At 33.4% G+C, this 22,386-nt stretch overlaps 4 protein-coding genes across 4 annotated transcripts; 2 read left to right on the forward strand and 2 right to left on the reverse strand.

The window, feature by feature from the left end:
* Window positions 1-250: 250 nt before the first annotated feature.
* LOC128188188 (uncharacterized) lies at window positions 251-3,496 on the reverse strand. The gene is made up of 3 exons (XM_052859085.1): window positions 3,337-3,496; window positions 2,941-3,126; window positions 251-780 (listed from the first exon to the last, which is right to left on the reverse strand). Exons 1-3 carry the CDS (start codon window positions 3,430-3,432, stop codon window positions 601-603), a joined length of 462 nt encoding a protein of 153 aa, XP_052715045.1. The 5' UTR covers window positions 3,433-3,496; the 3' UTR covers window positions 251-600.
* Window positions 3,497-4,883: 1,387 nt separating this feature from the next.
* Window positions 4,884-8,643, reverse strand: LOC128169965 (uncharacterized). Its single transcript, XM_052835982.1, has 4 exons — window positions 8,450-8,643; window positions 8,108-8,334; window positions 7,671-7,847; window positions 4,884-5,490 (listed from the first exon to the last, which is right to left on the reverse strand). The coding sequence occupies exons 2-4, from the start codon at window positions 8,265-8,267 to the stop codon at window positions 5,207-5,209; spliced, it is 621 nt and encodes a 206-aa protein (XP_052691942.1). The 5' UTR covers window positions 8,268-8,334; window positions 8,450-8,643; the 3' UTR covers window positions 4,884-5,206.
* Window positions 8,644-12,302: 3,659 nt separating this feature from the next.
* Window positions 12,303-15,529, forward strand: LOC128186411 (uncharacterized). Its single transcript, XM_052856224.1, has 4 exons — window positions 12,303-12,433; window positions 13,227-14,219; window positions 14,373-14,468; window positions 14,570-15,529. The coding sequence occupies exons 2-4, from the start codon at window positions 13,344-13,346 to the stop codon at window positions 14,894-14,896; spliced, it is 1,299 nt and encodes a 432-aa protein (XP_052712184.1). The 5' UTR covers window positions 12,303-12,433; window positions 13,227-13,343; the 3' UTR covers window positions 14,897-15,529.
* A 2,064-nt stretch (window positions 15,530-17,593) lies between these two features.
* Window positions 17,594-21,251, forward strand: LOC128159441 (MDS1 and EVI1 complex locus protein EVI1-B-like). The gene is made up of 2 exons (XM_052822543.1): window positions 17,594-17,841; window positions 18,426-21,251. The coding sequence occupies exon 2, from the start codon at window positions 18,434-18,436 to the stop codon at window positions 20,144-20,146; it is 1,713 nt and encodes a 570-aa protein (XP_052678503.1). The 5' UTR covers window positions 17,594-17,841; window positions 18,426-18,433; the 3' UTR covers window positions 20,147-21,251.
* The last annotated feature ends 1,135 nt before the right edge of the window (window positions 21,252-22,386 follow it).

Below are 22,386 nucleotides of genomic sequence, written 5' to 3' on the forward strand. Positions count from 1 at the left end.
TTTATAGAAAGTTCAAACCAAATTGTGTCAGAAGTTTAACGGAGATCAACAAAAGCTGCATAATCCTTTTGTTCTTTTTAATTCTTGTCATGTCCTGATATATATTTATTGACGAATCTTGGTATTCTCTAATGTGTCGATGGTACAATCTAGACATCTAGAATGAATTGCATCCACCCCCCCCCCCCCCCCCCCAAGATTGGTTGTCTAAACTAAACTGATTAAAATGTATCTGCAACATAAAATAAAGTTTTAATAATGATGACTGTCATTTATTAAAAATCAATGATCATATAAAATATTAACTACACTGATTTGTTTCACTTTAAAAGTGAGTAAACAAATAATTTATTTTTTAAAACATCTCATTTTTTAGTGAACCCTTATAATGCATATGCATACATCAAACAAAAAAATACATGTAAATATACAGACAACATAGTTCATTTACAAAAATTGTGCATACCAATATGGTGAGAGTCTAAATCCACACAGTATTAAAAATGACAGTATACACTTTTTATCTGATATACGTGTATTTAAAAATCAAACACAAATTTTGCATCCACATTGTATACACCCACATGCTTCGAAACTGCATCAATCTTTTTTACAATTACAACTTTCATCCCTGCCAGCTAGCCGAAATCGGTTTGCAGCAAAATAGTCATACATTTTATCAGCTAACGGTCTAACAACAGGCAACTCTGTAAATGTAGCTACAGATTTTAATCCCACACCTCTGTACATCTCTCGTATTCCATCCATCTTTTTGTATACCTGTAAGAAAAAGATTCACAAAAGTTATATTTTAACCAAGAGGTTCAGAGGCCCATCACTCACTTGAGCAACAATAGCCAACAAAAGTTTTAGACTGTCTTTAGAGCATTAAATACAAAATATCTAGACAACTTAGTACAGGGTTGTCTTTAAGACACGGGAGGCGAGGAATTCTCCCACCTAAAAAGACATAATTACCCAGCTATTTTTGCATTTCAAACACAATCTAGCCATAAGCTAAACCTCCAGACCCCCTTTTACTTTTTTATTTCTTCCTTCTACTTGAATTTTTAGAGACAACCCTGTTAGTAGAATATATTCTTAAATTAAACATTGAGCTTCTTTTGTTATTTTAGTGGTTTTTTAATAGGATTTCTTTTTAAAATTTCCCAATTTACTCAAATGTAAAAATTTAGCCCCTTCCAACCCCTACCCACTGGAATCATAATTTGAACAAACTAGAATCAACTTGAGGATGCTTCCACACAAGTTTCAGTTTTTCTGGCCAAATGGTTTTTGAAAAGAAGAAGATTTTTAACCTGGTTTTCCAAAGGAAAAATCTGGTAACTGTTATTAAAATGCTGGTAGTGAAAATGGCGGGTGGCAGCTGCCACTCAAGTTTTAACTTTTAATTCTGGTCAAATGGTTTTTGAGAATAAGATTTTTGAAAAAAAAAAAAAATCAATATTCAAAATTATTTCCCCTTTAAAAACTTTTATTGTGCAATAAATATAAAATTTTTGTGAGAATGGAACTGTAGCTCTACAATCCATCAACCCAAATGTTGTGTAGAGCAACATTTCTGCAGCTAGTTCCAGCATTAACTTAAGGTGGCTCTATACACCCACAGTTTATTCCAATTTTCAATAGAAGACCACAAAACATATACTTATCAAATATTAAAATGACGATAGGGATACTATAGGTATTTTTAAAGAATTTTTTAATGTTTTTTCGTGTTTTTGTAAAATATTTTTTTAAAAGACAGCTATCAACAAATTGAGAGAAATTATTTTGTCATATGATGGATATTTCCTTTGGACACATAAAAAAATATATAACACTTCTTAGCATTCAAAAATGTTATTATTGCAATTCTTTTTAGTATTTCCCCAAAACATAATTTTTCATATTTTCTTACTCTGTCGACAAATCATCTGAAAAAGTTGCTTGATGTTATAAGAAAATGTATTTTAATAAATGTGACATAAAAAAATTGAATGAAAACCATTGCAAATAAACACAAAAAATATTTTAAATTTTATTTGGTATGAAAGTTCCTCAAGTAAGGGTTATCGTTCCTAAGTCCCAAGGCCCAAACACCTTGGGGACTTTTCATTTCTGAGTTGAAGAAAATTTCCTAAATATAATGTTGGAATGATAAATACAATACATATTTCATTATAGACTTTGCCCTGCATAAGTGAATATATTCGCTTTAATGCAAAACTAAGTCAAATAAATAAAGGGGAACATTGACTAGGCTAATAAGATTTATGTATCCCAACCTGAGAGAAATTCAAAGCAACCCTCTCATCCCCGTTAGGTGTCGATATTAATGTGCATTAAAGTATATTATAATTTAAATATTTTGAGCGGTTTGGAATTTTCTTTCACGGTATTCAACCAAAAAATACGTTTTAGAAATTTTTGGAAAGTTAAAAAATTTATTGTTCTCAACGGGAATCGAACTCATGACCTAGTGGTTTATAGTCAACTGACAAACCCACTGCGCTACGGTGTAACATATCGATGATGGTATAGAAACTCTTTAAAAATTTATACTTGATTTTATTGTTTATTTCGATAAATAATACCACACAACGTGAAGGTATCACGTACTACATTACTTGTAAGTAATGAATTTTCCAATTATCAAATTAAATCTCTTCTTTAACAAATTTTTTCAAAAGAGCGGTTCCCATACAATTCGCCTCAGTTTAAATCAGCCAGTACCGGAAATGCATGTTTCCAGATTTACTTTTTTGCGTACTGCGTCATCAAAAAGTGGTGTATAGAGCCACCTTAAATGTGAGTGAAATAGAAGGGGCTAGTTTGGGGCATGCAGTTCATCTAAATGTATATTGGAGAAAAATATAAATTCATAAATTGGTGTTTTGATATTCTTTCCATCTGCAGTTTGAATTATCTAGCACTGACCTTGTCATCTTCTCCTATGACATGCATGTTTCCCATGGCCTCCTCATAAGTAATTCCTAAATGGTCCTCTGCTTTAAAGGTGTTTTTAGTTATGTCCACAAATTTCACTTTCCTCTCCTTGTTGAAAAACAGTTTAAGAAAGTTTATTTCCACCCTGCATAAGGGACAGTCACCGTCGTAGAGAACCTTCAATATAAATTGTTAATTTTAGACAGCTGCATCCAGAGAGAGAGAGAGAGAGAGAGAGGGGGGGGGGTATTTGCCCCGAAAATGTATAAATAAGTACAGATCAATTTAAACAGCTTTATGAAGCTATATAGCTTTTTCAAGCTATATACAGATAAAGCTAAATCAGGAGATTGTGCTGGACCTGTTAAAAAGCTCATTTGATCATACCTTTGTTTTGTTTATCCGTTGAGATAAGTGAAAACTTCGGACATTGCCTACCGTACACACGCCTTTATACAATGCAGGTAGTCTCATTTTTAACATGGTCGAAAAGCACAGCAGTCTGATGGTCACCAACGTTGCGAAACTTAGCTTGTTTTCATAACGTTATTAAAGGGAATCTCGATCCCGATGTGATATTCGATAAATGTCTGCTAATGAAAGTTTTCGGTGTAATCTTTTTCAAGTATGTCAATGTTTTGTTCAAATTTGACCAGAATTTAACTTTTCCTTGGAGTTAATTTAGTTTCGGTAAAAAAATTATACATGTACGATATATATTATTTATTTTCCTTCAATTTTACTTTACACGAGTATTCCCAAATACCCCAAATCCCATCACCGTAAGAAAACAAACCGCGTTGCTTTGAAATTTTTTTTATTTGCAATCTCTAAAAATAACCCGAAACAATACAAATTGAGAGCAAAAGAATCTGATCCAACTTTATGAATATATGCTTTTTTTTAAAATATTTAAACCATGAAAATAATATCAACGAAAAGATTTTCTATATACATGTATTGTACAAATAACCTTAGTGAATTCAACGTTCATCCCAAATGCTCATCATATCTAATGAACCATATGTATCAAAATGTAAAGCTTTTTCATCGATCCGGAAAAAAAAATACTTAGAGCCTATATATATTTTAAGAAAGGCCAAATACTTTTAACTGTCTAAATTTTGTTGAGTAATGTCTATCTTTAAAAAAAAAACCTCATAGTACTCTGTTTATTTATATACTCGAAATTTATGAATCAGTCTGTTCTCCATGAGCACTTGTACATTTTTCTTACCTTTTTAATAATTTATACCGTACCTCTGACATTGTACATTTATCTACATTTTGTAAATATTTAAGGAATAAGGAATCATTCTTTGAGTATTATGAAGTGATAATTTCGGTCGGGGCGTGTTCAATCAAGTTTTATGAAATTATTGGGTTATTGGGTACAAAATTGATTCGTAATGTTATCATAGACAAAAGCAGTTGAAAATGTAAATATTTATATGTGTGTACCTCATGTACCGTCACGTTGACGGGTTGGATGAAAATAAATCGAATTGAATCATCATTATCATTATGATAAAATAAGAAATACCATGTTTTACCTAATAGGTACATCTACATGCTGAAAAACAATTGAATAAAAAAAATTAATTGCATTTTTTATTACACTTATTTGTTAATATAATTTTTACGCTCCAGTAATAACAGTATATATATAAGTATTACCACGATATTTGAAGTAACAATGGTAACTACACGCAACCTCCATGTGTTATATTTAAGGAACAATCCAACGAAATACACACTCTTTAGGATACATACATGTAGTATTAAAACGTTTACTTGTATAAGGACCTCGGGCAAACAATAATCATGAATGTAGCATCGTTTTCTAAAGGGGTGGGGGGGGGGAGCTTATCCGAAGTCTTGACATGCCCCCCCCCCCCCACTGAAAAAAACCCTTAATTTTTGCCAAAATTCATAAACCTTTTTCGTCCGGGATGTGGGGTGGGGAGGGGGTGCAGTACCTAAATCTTCACCTTATCTTAATTAACTTCCAAAATCAAATTTCTATATTAGGTAAAAACGTTTCTTGTGAGAAAACGAACATGGGACATGCCTTCTGGTCCACCCCCTCATGCGCGCCCCTTCACCCCCTACCGATGCTACGTGCCTGATAATTAACATAGGTAGACTAAGCAATTTAAATTGGACCAAAACACTGACAGACGAATCTTTCTCTCAAATGAAAGAAAAAAAGACCATACATTGGAAAACCTTATCATATGAACAAACGGAAAAAAAATCATCTAGGTTTTATCTTATGATGCCAAAGTTTAATTTGATTGCCTAGCAACGGCAAATCGCTGATTACAATGACAACGACCAATGCTGTGATTATTCCAACCCCAAGCATGCTGCCAAGAGCGAAGGCTGAAGGCCGAATGTCCAAAACAGAAGTTTTACGTCTTTTGATGGTAGATAATTCATCCTTCTTCAAGAGGAGTTCTTGTTTGATTTTAACAATTTTCTGTGCCACCGAAGTCTCGTTATCAAGAAGAGGAACCCTGTCACATGGACACAAGCAACCTATAAAACAATATTTATGATACTTGAATCACCGTTGAGAGGGGGTGGGGGTAGCTACCGTTCGCCGTCGTTTGTCACATTTAAAAATTTTAGAATAAAGTTTTAGAGATTGGTGCAATTTCAAAAATCTAGCTTCAACTTTATTCTTCGGCATCGAACAGACAAAGTAATACCGTTTTAATGTGCAAGGGCGCATCTATCAAAATTGTGAAAATCCGTGTCCTGTAATGTTCAAGAATTTTTTTTTTTAAGTTGGGGATATATTGATCATACATCGAAATTGCATTGATTGTTTGTTTGTTTGTTTTTTTATTTATAAAGACCCTCTTTACAACTGAACCTCTAGAAGATACACTGTGTACTTTGTTTTTACGAAAAAAAAAAGTGAGGATTTCTTTATATACTCAAATGTCGAAATTAATGTCCACGGTTTCGCACATTCTCGTATTTTTTTTATTATAAACTTTTTAAAGATATGATCATAAAAACAGACGTATACCATATATCAAAATAAATATTCATGCAATACGTTGCTATATTAAATCGTTATCATTTTAGATGAACGATGAATTTATCATATATACAGATATAAACTTAATAGAACTTCAAGGTGTTTACTCTCATAAATTTAATAATCTGAAAAAAATATGTCGTCTCATCAACAGCACAGAGGAAATACCACAATACCGATTGAAATCAATTCTAGACCCGTGACGTAAACCCAAAACAAGAAATTGATTTTTAAATCTGCTGTTCATTTCGTCTATGGCATTGTTTTAAAAAAATAGAAGTAATACGAATAAAACATCTTTTGTATTTTTTTTTGCGCCTGCTTAATGTTAATGGCAACCTTTTGCATTGATCTTAGTCTTTAGATATAATTGGCAACCTTAAACAATTCGAAAGCTCTGGATGAAATTCAACCAAACCAGTGTCCGTGATATGAAGTCAAGGTCAAGGACTCGGGTCGCAACCAGAGGTCAAGATAAACTACTTGAATTTAAGGAATAAGGAATCATTCTTTAAGAACATGTTTTATGAGGTGATCAAATTCGATCGAAGGGGATAGTTACGACGTTATTTGATCACCTCATAATATTCAAATAATGATTCCTTATTACATATATTTATATAATTTTCAGCAATTGTACGATTAATGTTTTGGACTGAACATTAATGTATTGGATTATACATGTACATTACAAAATCGATTTGTAGTGTTAATATTCATCATAGACAAAGACACTGGAAAATGTAAATATTAATAGGTGGAAATCAGTGTCCCCAACGGCAAGGCTAACAAATATGTTTATTTCACATAGAAAAAAAAACCCGTTATATTTGGTGAATACTTAATGATTCCTTCGGTTCAGTGTATACTAGTATATCTCTGGCAATATACATTACTATATAGTTTCATTGTAGACGTTTATTCGCAGCCTGATTCGTTGACATCCACTACGGTATCATCTTAGATTATTAGACTGTGACATGTCTATCAATGTACATGTAACGTGTCAATTTAGATATAATTGTAAACCTAATGCTATAAAAAAAAACTCTGTTCCAAGATATCCTGGATTTACATTTTGCTTAATTGCATGATATTTATAAATACCTCTGAGTTCAAACTATGTTCATTCAAAAGAATGAAAAAATTCCAAGATTTGTCAGTCGAAACGCCCCTGTTAGCTTATCAGGTTTCAATACAATGATAAAAATTGTGATGTCTACGGAGATTTTGTATTGCAGCAAGCCCGGATGATAATGTTGTAAAATTGCGCGATGTATTCCGAGTGTATTCCGAATGGAGAAAAGATGTAAACATTCCCCACTATAAATCTCTGTAAGGAATCTTTTTTCGTTCCTTTTAATTTTTCCGAGTGAAAGATGATAATGTGTCAATGAAATTATCTTGGAAATTATCCCTTTCAACTATTTCAATTGCACTTCTTTCACAGGTATGTGTATTTTTATTAAAAATCGTCCAAATGTGCTGCATAAATATCTTGGGACAGACTATATAAACCTTACTACCGGAAAACAGGCAAGAATTTGAAATCATTTTAACATGATTTTGGATTATAATTGTGAAAAAAAAACTACGTCACAAAATCTAATAGCTGGTATAAACTTGTATAAATAATTATTAAATAATTCTGGATCTACGATTGACTGACCTGTGGTATTACCAGGTTTCCAGAACCCAGTGTGAAGACACACTACCGTGATAAGGAGCCGGTCATGTCTGAGTCTGACCTCCGACCCAAACTCAAACACCAGGTCCGTCACAGTGTCACTGAAAGGATGTAGCAGCTGGGTGGAGGCATTCAGTGGGAGTTCAGACCCCCTGCAAGCTATTGTCACGTTATATTATTAGCAAGGGTTCTAATTCAATAAAGTAACATCTCTTTGATATTTGTTTTCTTTCTACAACTAAATGTCGACTTTAATTAAATAATATTAAAACTTTTTTTTCCATCCAGGTATTATACAGGTATTATAATATTATTCTCCACGTTTGGTTAGGTTATAGGCTACTAATTTAGTCAAACAATGGTAGGCTTACATATATTGGTATAATGTTTTACCTAACGTTGTAATATGAAGTTCTTACCGGTCCTTCTAGAGCACACAGCCGAAAAAAGGTATCTATTAGGAAACGTATACCAGCCACCGTCCTGCTTTCTCAAGCTGACATACTTTGCTGAGCGACGAACGATAACTGATGGTTCGTTGACCTCCCAATCAGTGAAATTTTGGGTCTGATTAAACATGTCCACGTATGTTTTGTTATTGGAAATGTAACGGATTCCAATCCATGTATACTGCTTTGAAGGGATTCTAAATTGATGAACAGAGATACATTGTAATTTTTTTTTTTTTAGGTTTTTATGGTTTGTTTAAAAGGTATACCGGTACATCAAAATTGACCTAACCACAATTAGTCTCTACTCACTTTGATATTTCGAATTTAAAGAATTCCAGTGTCTCATTATCAGGAACAGAAGCAAGATGGCCCCCTTTAATCTGACATTCTCTTTCTGCTTCCCAAAATGACACGGATACATTGCTTCTCCAGAAACATCTTCCATCCAACGCAAACAAAGAATCTGGACACTGCTCTTCAATTGTTCCGTTTGACTCTGCAAAGAATGGCATGTATAGATTTTTTCGTTTGTTTTGTGATAATCAACTAGTTAAGGACATTTTATGTGATTTTTTTTTTTTTTTACAATTTTACATTGAAAATCGTTCTATTGAGAAATGGATGAATAATATGAACAAAAAAAAATTATTATTTGATATAGTTAAGCATTTTTGTTATCAACCTTTAGGTAAGGAGCAGAGGAAAGAGGAAAGAAATCCACAATTCACAGCATTCATTCTTGACTTCATGACTATGCAATGGTTTGAGGTAACGTAGTCAATGGTGTAGTATGCAAATCGTTTCCATTTTGTAAACTTTGGCAACATGTCGTGCATATCAACATAACCCCTCGATGATTTATATTTTATCCCGATCCATGTGTAGTTAGATTCGTAAGTTCTGTAAAAAAAAAATGTTACTGTATTTGAAACGGTTTTGTCGCTAATAATTATTTCTTTGCTCCATAATTACGAAATAAAAAACAAAAATAACCTTAATTCTTCTAAACCTATCATTTAGAATGCATTACATTTCTAAGTTACTTATTCATTCCGTTAGGTAGTTGGAAAGTTCCCTATGCCTTTCCAAAAAAATGTCAAGTACTAGTATCTCTTGACAAAATTTCAACTCAAGTACAGGTAATAAGTAGAATTCATTATATACATGTAACAATCATTGATGAATGTTTACGTTAAGTCGAAAGAGACCACCTGTTCTTATACCAGAATTCTTTACTCAGACGACATGAAGTTCACCACTATGTATTATTATACTTTCATGTTAAATACTGAAATCTGATTGGTTTAGACGCAGTTGATAATCTGTTCTATTACCCTCAGCGTTAGCAACACACTTAGCAACGGGTACCACAACGAATTGTTACATGCGCGTAAATTATGCGCGTACGGTTCGCCGTAGAATTCACTCCATTTCTATATAAAAGAAGTAAAATTTTCTTTAAAAATAAGACATTCAGTATAATCAAATAAATAGTGCCTGTTTGGGAGGATAACAGTTGAAATTGACACCCCTCGAAAACCAGTTTTCCTCGGGGTGTCAATTTCAACTGTTACCCTCACAAACAGGCACTCTTTATTTAGTGGCACATCATGTCGATACATATTAATTTTGTCAGTTAAATGCAAAGGAAGTTTTATCAACATTTTAGGTTTTACCGAACATCTATGTTTTTTATGAATGTCATATTTCATACGTTTTTCCCAATTTTAAACGATGCTACAAGCCATAAATAGTGAAGATGGTATATCATTCTTAATATTTGTTCTCCATCTGTACCCCATTCCCACTTTTCCAACACAAATCTACCTGTATTTTGTCTGTATTATTTTCAAAAATGTTCGCCAAAAAGGAAGACACCCTCAAGATAAGCTTGTCGTTTTGGAAAAAAGAAGAAGTTTCATTGTAAAATATAATAACTAACGAAGGACCACCAATAGTTGCAGTAGGCAGGTATCTCAGTGAACTAACAAACGCGACTCACAGATTGGTAGAGACAAAATTATTGCTATTGTGATTTGGAATTTCTGCTAATGTTCCGTTGTTTTCGCCACATTTAGAATTTGCATCTAAAAACGTGAGCTTCTCCGAAATACTCCAATAGCATAGCCCGTAAATATCAGTTCCGTTGCACGGTTCTAAGAAAACAAGAAAATAAAGTATATCCATTTTTTTTTTAAGAATAAGTGAGGAATATGAAATCGAGGCTTTAATTTGCCTTTTATTTTGATGCGACTAATTAAATTTGCTTATGAATAACTTCCTTACCTTTTGAGTAAATGTCAATAGAACACATGGTCAAAAAGGTTTGGTAAATTATCATCCCAAATATTAAGCCTCGCCATTCTACGTGCATTATCACCACAAAAATACCAACTCTAACCCTCAAGCATTTAACGAACTACGCTCTTGAAAATCTTACCGAATTTAAAACTGATCATCTACCATTCAATCGCGAACGTACCCTCAATACTAGTAATAAGAGGAATGTGTATGACCTTTGTGACAATAAAACTTGCAAAAGGATATACATCATATATCAATTTACTAATTAAAAAAACTACAAACAATGATCTTGTTTTTGTACTGATGAATAACAGAACAATTCATCTCTAAATTGTATACTTTCAATTTAAGTTTTTTAAATCCATTCTGATGAATTCGCTTTTCAATTTACATAATTGATAGATAAAGCAATGAAATATTCTCCGTTTTCGAGATTAGGAGCATGATAACCATAAGACTTTTAATTGGTCTTATGTGAATGCCATCAACACATCACAATAAGGTGAGACTCTTTGGCACCATATTCTAATACTGGTCTATTAAAAAGTGGTGTTAATTTTAAAGTCATTTGATTATTTTCAAGGAAAAACATTCTTCGTTCTAAGACCTTGTGCAGAGTACGGCAGCTCGGAACTTTTCAAATTGAATAGAGTACTAATAATAATTGTTCTGAAAACCGATAAAACTGCTAGTTTAACCACAAAGACAACCACTATATGATCGTTATATTTGCTATTTTAATTTTTTTTTTGAAGTATTACATTTTTCAATGTCTTTGTTGATAAAATTACTAGTCAAATAAAATTTTGTCTTTATTTTTTCAATAATTTTATCATTGGCACATTGTCTGAAAAGGCGTGTTAACAGCATCACGAAGAACCTGCTTTGTAGTAATACAAATTATGCATTACATATAACACTTTAAGGATAAAGGTTTGTTTGGCATGATAAAAGCTATGTATAAAATACTGATAGATTCCATTCTATGTACAATAAAATATGTAAATATAAAGAATAAAAAATTATTCTTTGACTTTTATTAGAGGGATCATTATAGTCGATACGTGATCAACCCTATCATAAATCCCTTCTGATTTTGATCACGTTCCCAACTGTAATGATAATCCCGTAAAGGTCAAAATTTAAAGAATCTTATGATTCTCTTTCTTTAATTGATTTTTTTTTTACAAATAATATATCAAGTTAAAGTACAGTTTATTCCTTAAAAGCAAATAATTTGGTACCCCCCCCCCCCCCAAAAAAAAAAAATAAAAAAAAAATAGAGTGAACATATATACAATATACAAATCGTCAGAGGTACCGATACATACGAAGTAATACAGGTGAGAGGTAGTGATAATGAATGTATAACTGAATTCGTACTTACGTAACACATTGGTATAAAGAATCAGATCACGAAAACAACTATTGGGAACAGATAGCATCAAAATTATTTTGAAATAGATACAGATAATTTTCTCGCATGCAAAACGTGTTAATCCGCTTGACGCTACATTAAATTTTATTATACAAATGATCATTATTAACGTCATCATTTAACGTAAGCTTGAAAATTAATAAAGACACCGTTATCAAAATGAGTGAATACAACTAAAATAACGACCAATTTAATCTAAATAGGAGGGGATGGACTGGCAAAATGTTGACATAGAATTGATTTTCATTCCTTCATGGGAGGAAATTCTTCAAGGGAGAGATCAGAGACAGTAATGATTTGATATTCACACATATGGTCTCAATATACAACATTAAAAAAATGACCCCGGGTGAATTTTCAAACCTGTGTCTACATTCTTAGCCCGGGACACTTTTATGAAATTCTGCTGATTATAGAGAATTGATAATAACAAAATAAAAAAAGATGAATTTCTGTAACATTGCAATTTCCCTACACGATTCACTGGTGAACATGCATAACGATCAATAAGTGATGACGATGCATTGGGAAAACTACTGAAATCAGGCAAGGTAAATCTATCATATTTGTGTTTTTAACGTTTTCTATGTGTACACTTATCTACTTACTCGTCTTACATGAAACTGTGTCAACTGCTACTGTATGTAAATCTAGTTATTAATATACATGAACCAATTATGAATTGTACCATAATGATGATTTCTGATATACATGTACTATTAGATACTTAAGTAACCGATTATTTATCATGTTGTCAGGTTATACCGGTATACATGTATATGACTGATTAATTGCAGGACATGATAATTCTATTGGTTTATTGAAAATGTTACCATTATGTAGCTTTGAGTAAACTAATGTGTATTTTATGATTATTAGTAGATCACTGTTTGTTAAGATAATTTCCTTTTATATTTCAATGGTTTAAGATCTGTGTTCCGTCCATAATGTTTGACACAAAAAAATCGGTGATTGTCTATTTCATTACATGAATTGTTCTGTTCAAAGACACACGTGACATTGTATATGTTCCTCAGACCTTATCGGAGGGTCCTGGTCCTACCGATCGTCAAAGTGTTTGACCATTTTCTCCTACAACCACATTGTTGTGTGTATTGTGTCAATGTTAACTTCATATCTCAAATCAAAAACCCTACATCTCTTGACAACGATGATTTTATTGACAAAATGATGTGCTTCGTTAGATATGCTGTCACATCTGTTAGGCAAGCTAAATCTAGTTGATAGGATCAATACACAAAATTAATGTGGAGTACTACTTTTCGTATAATTGAACAATCTGTGCGAAGCATGTATTATACACTTATTTGCTATTATTTGTAGCTGGCATTGGACACGGTCGATCGATGTGGGCAAACGCTGTGAACCTGCACATATACAACTATCTCAGCCATATGGCCAAAATCATGGCTGGGTCCTCTTAATAGTAGGTTTAGAAGAATGACAACAGAAAGGGATATCAGTAAGGAAGGAGCGGCAATCGATGCTGCAGATTGTGACAGAGACAGTTTGGAAGATTTAACTTTTGCCGCGGTGGATGATGCGAAAGGGTCAAAAGAAACAAAAGAACAGCAAGATGTTGCAAGTCATAAATTCGAGTGCGTCAATGACATTGTTCCTATCAGTTGTGAAGCACATGCTAATGGTGACGACACCGACCATTCAAGTAAGTCTACAAACAGTACTGGAGGGAGTCTAGAAAGCATTGAAAGTAACGCATCAAGAAATCTGGACAAACACACTTTAAAAGAGGGGGATTTTAAGAAGTTTTTCTCCGAGTCACATCATCCTTCCAAGTTGTTTGATCACAAAATCAGCAGACGTCGTACCATTGCTGGTGTCACTGCCATTCCAAAAGCAGGTTCAACTAAAGATCTTTATAGGCAGACCTTGGAATTTGGACGACATATCCCTTTGAAACCTCTTGGGAATACATCCAGATCTGACGAACATCCAAGGGAGACGGTATCAAGTAGACTGAGATTCGCCAAAGGTCACGTGTCTCATGACCTACAGGAGTGTGACGGCAAAACGTATGTCACTCCAACACAGCGCAAGGAGATGGAAATGAAGACACTTAAAGGGGAAATAAAACAACTGAAGAAAGATGTCGCTGAACGAGTGGAAGAAATCGACTTGCTGAAGAAAAACCTCGATAAGGAAGCGGCAGATATCATTGAGAGTAAAGATCTCAAAATTCAGGAAATTCGGGCTGAACTGAAAACCATGACGTCGTGTCAGGATGAGCTGAAGGTTTCATATGATGAATCTTTACAAAAGATTTCCTCTCTTGAAAAGACTGTAAATGAACTTAAGGTAAACAAATTGTGCACAAAATTGATTTTCATTACCAAGAATGACATATATTATAACATTTAAAAAAAATACAAGTATAAGGACAATTAAGTGGATGACTTTGTCTACGACTTCGTGTATTTTATTATACGTAAAACATTGCTTTTTGAACAGGCTGCAATAGCTGAAAATGATAAAAAGAATGGACAGATATACTATGAAATGTATCGGAAAGGCCAAGAATCAGCAAAATTTGAAAGGAATTTCGAGGTAACAACATACATTTTTTTTATTTTTATTTTTTTTTTTTTTTGTGAATTTATTTTAAAAGCATTAAATGTGAATTTTAAGCATTGACAATAATATTTTAGATTGAAAGACTAGCAGCCATATCCGGGAAATCTACGTCTGTAACGACTCGGGAGCTTTTAGAAAAACTGATGAACACCGAAACGGAGCTGGCCAAATGGCAGTCCTTCCGGCGACAGGAATCCTACGAACAGGCTGACCGACCGGAAACAGAGGCGGCGGCCATTTTACGGTTCCTGAAGGACTCGTTCTACCATTACATCACTGACCAGAAACAGTCTGACAACCATCTCCGGGCCATGATCCGCATATTTAATTTCACTGAACCACAGAAGAAGAGGATAGCTAGTGCAATTGCTGAACGTATCAACAAAAAGAACAGTTTGTAGAGATGTAGAGAGAAGAGTGCATTGATAGTAGTTGCATTTTTAAGAGACGCCGATCAATCTGATATGAGATTAATATTGCTGTTAAAGAGACATGATCAGTGATTTTGTGTCATCTTACAGTTTGCAAACATTTACATATAAATAGTATCTTTGAACGTTATTTTTTTTTTATCTAAAACTACGTTCATTTTTCTTGTTTTGTTGATAAAATGTACCTTGTACATGTACATAAAGGAGAAAAAAATCCAGATAAGTTCATATGAAGAATAATAACCATTCCTATAAATTTGGTAAGTATAATTTTATCCATACAAAACTTCTGAGCAAACTTGCAGAGTTGTTCATCCGGGTCTTTCTTGTTCGTTTCTAGAAGATGCAATTCGCTGTAGATCTTGTACATGTATGTAAGCCCTGCACTTCAAGTTGACAAAAAAGGCGTCGTCTGATAGGCCTATTTGACCTCTATTCATTCTTTTGGACAAATGTAAGTTCATGGTGTAATAAATAGAGTAATTTCTAATTAATGCACGTACATGCATTATTTTTTGTTAGTAATCTAGGAGCATATTTAGATATACACTCCAGTTTGTTGGATTGGTTGTTCATTGGCATTAATTATAACAATAAATATCTTGTGAAAAATTGCGTTTTATTGAATTTAATGGGTGGATATCAATACTTTATTCGAAACATGACAATTGCTTTGAGTCCCTTAATTTTTTTTCTCATATCTGAAACGAAGTTTATGATTTTGGAATATCTTGCAAATAATTGCAACAAAAGCAAGTCAATGTTTATGGGGGTTTATTTTGTTGAAAACTTTAGTTACGAAAGATGTTTGCTGTCCAATACCTCGGACCCCCCCCCCCCCAAAAAAAAATGGCTCGTCAGACTTAAACATTAAATAATCTCTTATAAGACCAAACCCGGTGTCATGTGACCTACAGATTAAGTGACTTTTCTCTTGATTATTTTTTAAATAGAGTAGAATCGTTTGATCTACAAACTAAAAAAAAAAAAAAATAGATTTAGATTTATACATAAACCAAGTTTCAAGTCATGTGTTGTTATTGAATGAAATAGAATTCAAGTTCAAAATTACCTTCTTCGCTTCGTTCCAACCGTATTACACATAAAGATGATTAAGAACTATGCTGCAAAAGGGGTAAAAATAAGTACTAATGTTATGTTAAGAAATGATAAGAATGGTTTGTAAATACTAGTAAACGATTTAATAAATGCACATTCATATACTAGTACAGAAAAGGAGATTAATATTATGTTGAATTTTGTTGATTAAAATGTGATATTTATATATATGATTTTGCACGAACATACTAAGAACTGTAATGTATATTCATCTACCTAACCCTTATTGCTTTTTAAACATGTAAATAATTACTTGTACATGTATTATCAATATGTAAGTTGAAATGGTAAAAAGAAATGAAAATTCGTTTGTCGTTAGATTAATAAAATAAAAAATGATTGCATGGAGGGTAGAGTGTGTGAATGTTGAAAACGTATCTCCATAGAATTTCACGGGGAAAGCTATTATAATAGAGCGTCTTATAATGCATTAAATTGTCTTATCGTTTTGTTTTGTTTTTGGGTTTTTGTTTTGGTTTTTTGGGGTTTTTTTAAGTTATTTATAAGTATGTAATAATCATTGACAACATAGCATTGCGCCTTGTAATATAAATTGTATTAAAATTAATTTTGAAGACATCGAGACCCGAGTACCCCTGTGATAGAGCACCTGGGTGCAGAAACAGCAGTTGTGGATTAGTTGCGGTGGATTTTTTATTTTTTATTTTTAATCAATCTTCCACTTTAAAAACATGAATCGATTTTAAGTGATACTTTGATTTTAAAAGGTATTTCATCTTTTTATGCTGTCAACCAAATTTAGCAGATATGTGGGAAATCTGAAAAAATATACATTTGCAACGAATATGAAAATATTCGTTTCTTGTGCTCTATAGATACATGTATAACTGTTTGTGTCACCATTTCAGTTCGCAATTCTTTGTTATTTCAAAAATATACAGACCCCGATGCCCAGTACTACATGTATACGTAAATGAAATCTTCATTTCAACATTTTAGCTATCCATCATGATCAGTTTATTATATACTCACCGATTTTTCATAGATAAAAAATTTAAAACACTAGGCGGATCTAGCAACGATTCACTTCAATAATATTATAATATTTAATTTATTACCACATGTGGATCCAGAAACTTTTCCCAAAATCTCTCCTTTGTAAAATTTTCTTACTATATACCCCCCTCCCCCCCCCCCCCCCCCCCCGCAAGAAAAAAACGGCACAATGTGAACTTTTTTTTTTTTATTTAACCTTCCGCCAAAAATTTAAATCCCAGTTTTTTTTCCATTCAGAAATTCATTCTCATATATTTCTGTTTTATTTTACTTGTGAATAAATAAATTATAGCCCAAATCATCCGCAGGGGGGTTGGATCCGCACTTGCCTTAAACACTGCTGAAGAAAATTATGAGTATTTTCGATTTAAATATTTTTTTTTCAAGTTAGTTTTTGATATGAAAAACAATTTGTACCTGTCCTACTTAGCTAATTACAACATTGAACGAATGTGAAAAGGGGGATGTATTGTAATGCAAAGTTCTGTACCATTGACTCTTTCTGGTTTGGAAACAGTATAACATATATCTTTATTTTAAATGCACTTTGTTAAATTGTAATATGTCTTCAGTTTCCTCTTCCAAGAATATTTCAATTCAATAATAATATAATGCCTGAAGTGGATAATAGAGTTATTGCCCTTGCTATCTCCATTGTCAGCGGAAATAATTCCCCGACGCAGGCTTCTCGCTTGGTGAGGTCGACCCCTTTGTTGGATAAATGCATGGGTTACAAAAAGGGATCACAGTGGCAATCATTCTATAGTTTGGGAATTTTAGTAAGTAAATGTTATGTACATTACTCTTTACGATGATAAACAACAAGTGATGACACCGAGTCTAAATAATCATTAGGGATTCGTTACGGCCTGGATTTGTCCCTTCGCCGCCATTGAATCACTTATTGGGAGCGAGGGTCTTCAAAGGAACTCGTTGAAATCCTTCATGAATTTAGACGTCATTTCCCCCAAAACTTACTGCGATTGAATATGATCATAAACTCCTGAATGATTTTACGGAAACATCTTTTCCCACGTGCGGCTCGGCGGGGTTAAACAATCAATGAGGTCTTGTTTACAATTTTTTTTACTCGTGTGCTATAGATGGCGCTGCGGTCTACACTGTGTGTTTAGTATGTTTATAGATGGGGAAACGCCAGAATGTGTTTACAAACACCATGATAGAATACATATTGATAATGTTGTTTAAAAATGTGATAATTAATATAATTCAGAGGGAAATAATGTAGCTATGGAGACTTTATAGTGTCTGTGTATTGAGGAGGGGGGTGTAATGTTATAGACGCATATACAGAAGACTGAAAGATTTATTTTTAACTTGTTGCCTTTTTTTAAATCTACAGGTTACACAATGTCTGTCAACTCACTTTTAACCTTGGACACAGAACCAGCACTGTCTGTTCAAATTACGCCCAAGATAGAACCCCCCTCTCCCCCTCCGGAATCAGAGGACAGCAGCAGTTATCATTCAACAAGTAAAGCACCAAGCAATGAGGAGATTGAAAATGCATTCCACTGCATTGTCAAAAAGACAGCTGTGTCACCCAGCGATGCAGTGGAAGGCAGTCTAAAAGTTGTCACCAAGTACATGTGTAGGTTTTGTGCTCGCCAGTTTGAGTCGGCTGAAGACATGAAGCAGCATATAGCAAGTCACAACCGCCCCGGTCGAGCATCAAAGCATGCTTGTTATGTGTGTGGAAAGACTTATTCTACTCCATCCAAACTTCAGCGCCATGTTCGAGTTCACAGCGGTGAGCGCCCTTACCCCTGCAATGTTTGCGGAAGACGGTTCACCAGGTCAGACCATGTTAAACAACATCTCAAAACGCATTTGCCGCAGAGGGAAAAGAACAATTGCCGAATTTGCAGCACAAAGTTTAATACACGTCAAGGTCTCTATAACCATTTGCAGCAAACGCACAATATTGATAAGATTTTCACTTGTAGCAAGTGCGGAGAAGCTTTTGATGACCCAGAAAAGTTGAAGTCCCACAAAGTCAGTCACGATAAGCTTCAGCAACCTGAAGTGACCGAGTCCGCTGACATTGAGGGTGCAATGCTCATTCCAAATAGTATGTCCCCAAAACTTGCTGAGGGTGAGAACTTGATGGTGATTGGCTTGGCTAAATTTAGTTGTAATACAGAGATTGTCAGAGATTTGGAAGAAGAAATTGACGATGATTCAAATGATGGCAGAAGTCCTCCAAGATCAGCTGTAAAGCGAAAGATTAATTGGACCAATGGAAATGAGGATGATATGGATACCGATTCTGCGGATAAAGTTTTAAATGATGCAGGAACCATTGATACAGATGGAACAATGTATATATCACCAGAGCTTATGGAAAAGTTTATAAAGAGTGAACCAGTAGATGAATATGAGGACACTAATCAGGCACTAGCAAATCAAGATGGATTCCAGAATGCTGGTATATCTGTCCACTCATCTGACTCTAAGTTTGTGAAAGACATGTGGCAAAATAATGCAGAATCAGAAGTTGAGGACAAAAAACCAACTGTAGATGAAAGCGAAACAGCTATACACTTTAGTACTGGTACTAAAAGTATTGGCAATGGGAGAAAGGTGACGGAAATTATGGTTTATCCAAAGACTGGGGCTAAGGTGACCAGCTATTCCGAACCCATAACATCTCAAACTCTAGCTGATCAAGCCAAGATAAAAATAGGCCCAGCCAGCTTCAAGGCTGCCCAACAAAGGAAGAAAATTCAGATGAACTATCCTTATCCGCGGAACTCATTCAAACAAATTGTAAAAACACTGGGCATGGATACCAGTGCTGTACAAGTGGAACAAAGGAAGGTTGCTGAGAAAAAACAGGATTCTTCAGAACCTCCAGCTGCATTGGCAGGAAAAAGAACGTGGAAGTGTGAACACTGCAGTATATATTTTGAGGACTGTTCCATGAGTTTGCTTCACAGCGCCCTGCATGACGCAGATGAACAAGACCCCTTCACCTGCAGGAAGTGTCTAAAGAAACTCGGAAATCGTCTGGAATTCACAGCCCATTTAATCTGGCATTTAGAGCCCTCCATGGATGGATGATGCATGATGTTAGTTGAAGTGGGTTGTAATAAATGGCAATGAAATGGGTCTATTGAGAGGGACTTTTTGCATAATTTGAACGCTGTTATAAAAATTCAAACATGTAAATAGAAACAATCACAATCTCTAAGTGGAATCCTTTTTGTCATGATAATTTGTCAGTCATCTTGCACATTAACAGGTTTAAAAGTGCAAGTTTTTAAGTTTCCATTCATCATTTTCTAAATTATTGCAGATTTTTTTTAAATAGAAGATTTTTTTTTCTGAACTGTTACTTTTTGATATACAATTTTTCACATTTCATGTGTTAGAAACAATGTTAATTATACATTTTGTTGTTAAAATGTTGTGATCTTTTTTTTTTTTACACTGTTTGCTTCTACTGTGATTTGAATATATTTTTGGCACTTTTGAAATCGTAAAAAATTGTTTACAATGTTTGATATTTTTGAAATAGGGACAAGTCTGGTATTGAGTACTTGTATTGCCCCTTTTTAATGCAGTGGATTCCTGGTTTCATCGCTATTTGATGAACTCCAATTTTTTGTGGATTTCATTGTTACTTTGATGCATCTTCAGATGTACATGTTCAGTAAGAAGCAAGATTTTTTTTTCTTTGGTAGGATCAATCTCCATGATCTAACATATCTTCAAAACTAATTTTCACTAAATCCATAAGAATTAGTATGAAACCGCAGTATTTTCAGAAGTTTTAAATATTGTGTCAATTTTTTATTATGTAAGATAATGAATTATATAGATAATAATGTCTTCAAATTTATCTTACTGTATACTGCGTATAAACATGTCTCTACATAAGTTATATATTGCAAATTTTTTTTTTTCATGAAAATATTTGAGAAAAAGATAAATTATGATGGCTGAATGAATTTGAAATATGATTTTTTTTTTTAAATCTTGAATAAAGGCTTATTGTTCACAAGCCTGTTTTTATCTTGTCATATATAATGTTGGTCTGTACATATACATTTGATTACTATCCATATATATACTTTATAATCCCTCGGAGGGTTCATTGTAGTGGCTCACAGTCATACAGACTAAGAGTTACCTCTCTTGGAATATATTATAAATATTCACTACCTGTCTTCATTTCTTCTTTCTTTTGGTCTCAACTAAGATGTTTACTGCACAGTTTCTTCTGTGAATTTGACATGTTTTCATTAATTGAATGAAATAAGGTTGTTTACCTCTTACTAGATCTACACAAATACGTTTAACTTTTACCAAATTATGTGGTAACATGAGTCAGAAATGAATAGCTTGAAGGAATAGTCTCTTTTGGATGAAAAAAAATTAAAGTACAATTTTCTAACTTATAGTCTGAATTTTGTGTAGATGACCAAAAAAAACCCATTCTAGCATTCCAACATATCCTAGCAAGTAGGCAATTGAGCAATATTTTCTTTGAGTAAATCAGGATATTCTATATACGCCAGTATACAAATACTGAAATTGGGCACAAGAATTTACATGGAGACTGGACACTATCCCAGAGTTGTTGCAAAGATGTTATAAGATGAAAACAGCCAGATTTCTGAACTACATCCTTTCTTGCATATGAAAATTCTAGCCCCAAGAACAAAATTGACTTCGGTCAAAATTTGAAACAATTATTGGGAATTATTGTGGTGTGTATATATGTCCTATTATTAGGAAAAAAATATTTAAATTTGAGAAAATCCTTAACTGAATTTTTGATTGGAGTACATATATTGTAAGTTTATTGTTTTAAAGCATGGTATATTTCTGACTTCTGCGATCAGTTTTAATGCCTCTGATATATACAAGCAAAATGAATTCAAATATTAAATTCAGTCATTATGATGCAAGTTTGGTCATTGGGTTTGCGTCTTTTAAAGTCAACAGAATTTGAGATGTTTTATGCATTAGATAGTTGAGATCGAAACATAAATAATAACTAATGAAGTTCAGTTAATTAAATAAATACATTTTCTTCAGTATTTTAAATATGATGCAAGAAAAAGAATGTAGGCCTTCCTTCCCTCCCCCCTCCCAAATGTTCTGATGCTACGTGCCTGTTAGGAGTTGGGAATGAATTACTTAAAAATCAGGATAACTTGTACTTATCTTGTGAATAGTCATTATGAAAGAAGGGATTTATAAAAAAAAAAAAAAGGACCACTCCTTTAAAAAAAAAGTATGAATATGATTAATCATAATAATGACCCAGTGCATTCCCATGGAAAAACAACGTT

This window comes from Crassostrea angulata, chromosome 1 (genome assembly GCF_025612915.1).
Source record: "Crassostrea angulata isolate pt1a10 chromosome 1, ASM2561291v2, whole genome shotgun sequence".
Taxonomy (NCBI): domain Eukaryota; kingdom Metazoa; phylum Mollusca; class Bivalvia; order Ostreida; family Ostreidae; genus Magallana; species Magallana angulata.

Excerpts from the sequence above, each read along its gene's own strand:
- LOC128188188 (XM_052859085.1), bottom strand. The coding sequence starts at position 3,432 with ATGTTAAAAATGAGACTACCTGCATTGTATAAAGGCGTGTGTACGGTA. Across the intron at positions 3,127-3,336 it reads AACGGATAAACAAAACAAAG|GTTCTCTACGACGGTGACTG; the intron begins GTATGATCAAAT and ends TTTATATTGAAG. Across the intron at positions 781-2,940 it reads TCATAGGAGAAGATGACAAG|GTATACAAAAAGATGGATGG; the intron begins GTCAGTGCTAGA and ends TTTTTCTTACAG.
- LOC128169965 (XM_052835982.1), bottom strand. The coding sequence starts at position 8,267 with ATGTTTAATCAGACCCAAAATTTCACTGATTGGGAGGTCAACGAACCA. Across the intron at positions 7,848-8,107 it reads TGTGTGCTCTAGAAGGACCG|CTTGCAGGGGGTCTGAACTC; the intron begins GTAAGAACTTCA and ends ACGTGACAATAG. Across the intron at positions 5,491-7,670 it reads GAAACCTGGTAATACCACAG|GTTGCTTGTGTCCATGTGAC; the intron begins GTCAGTCAATCG and ends ATTGTTTTATAG.
- LOC128186411 (XM_052856224.1), top strand. The coding sequence starts at position 13,344 with ATGACAACAGAAAGGGATATCAGTAAGGAAGGAGCGGCAATCGATGCT. Across the intron at positions 14,220-14,372 it reads AGACTGTAAATGAACTTAAG|GCTGCAATAGCTGAAAATGA; the intron begins GTAAACAAATTG and ends CTTTTTGAACAG. Across the intron at positions 14,469-14,569 it reads AATTTGAAAGGAATTTCGAG|ATTGAAAGACTAGCAGCCAT; the intron begins GTAACAACATAC and ends ATAATATTTTAG.
- LOC128159441 (XM_052822543.1), top strand. The coding sequence starts at position 18,434 with ATGTCTGTCAACTCACTTTTAACCTTGGACACAGAACCAGCACTGTCT.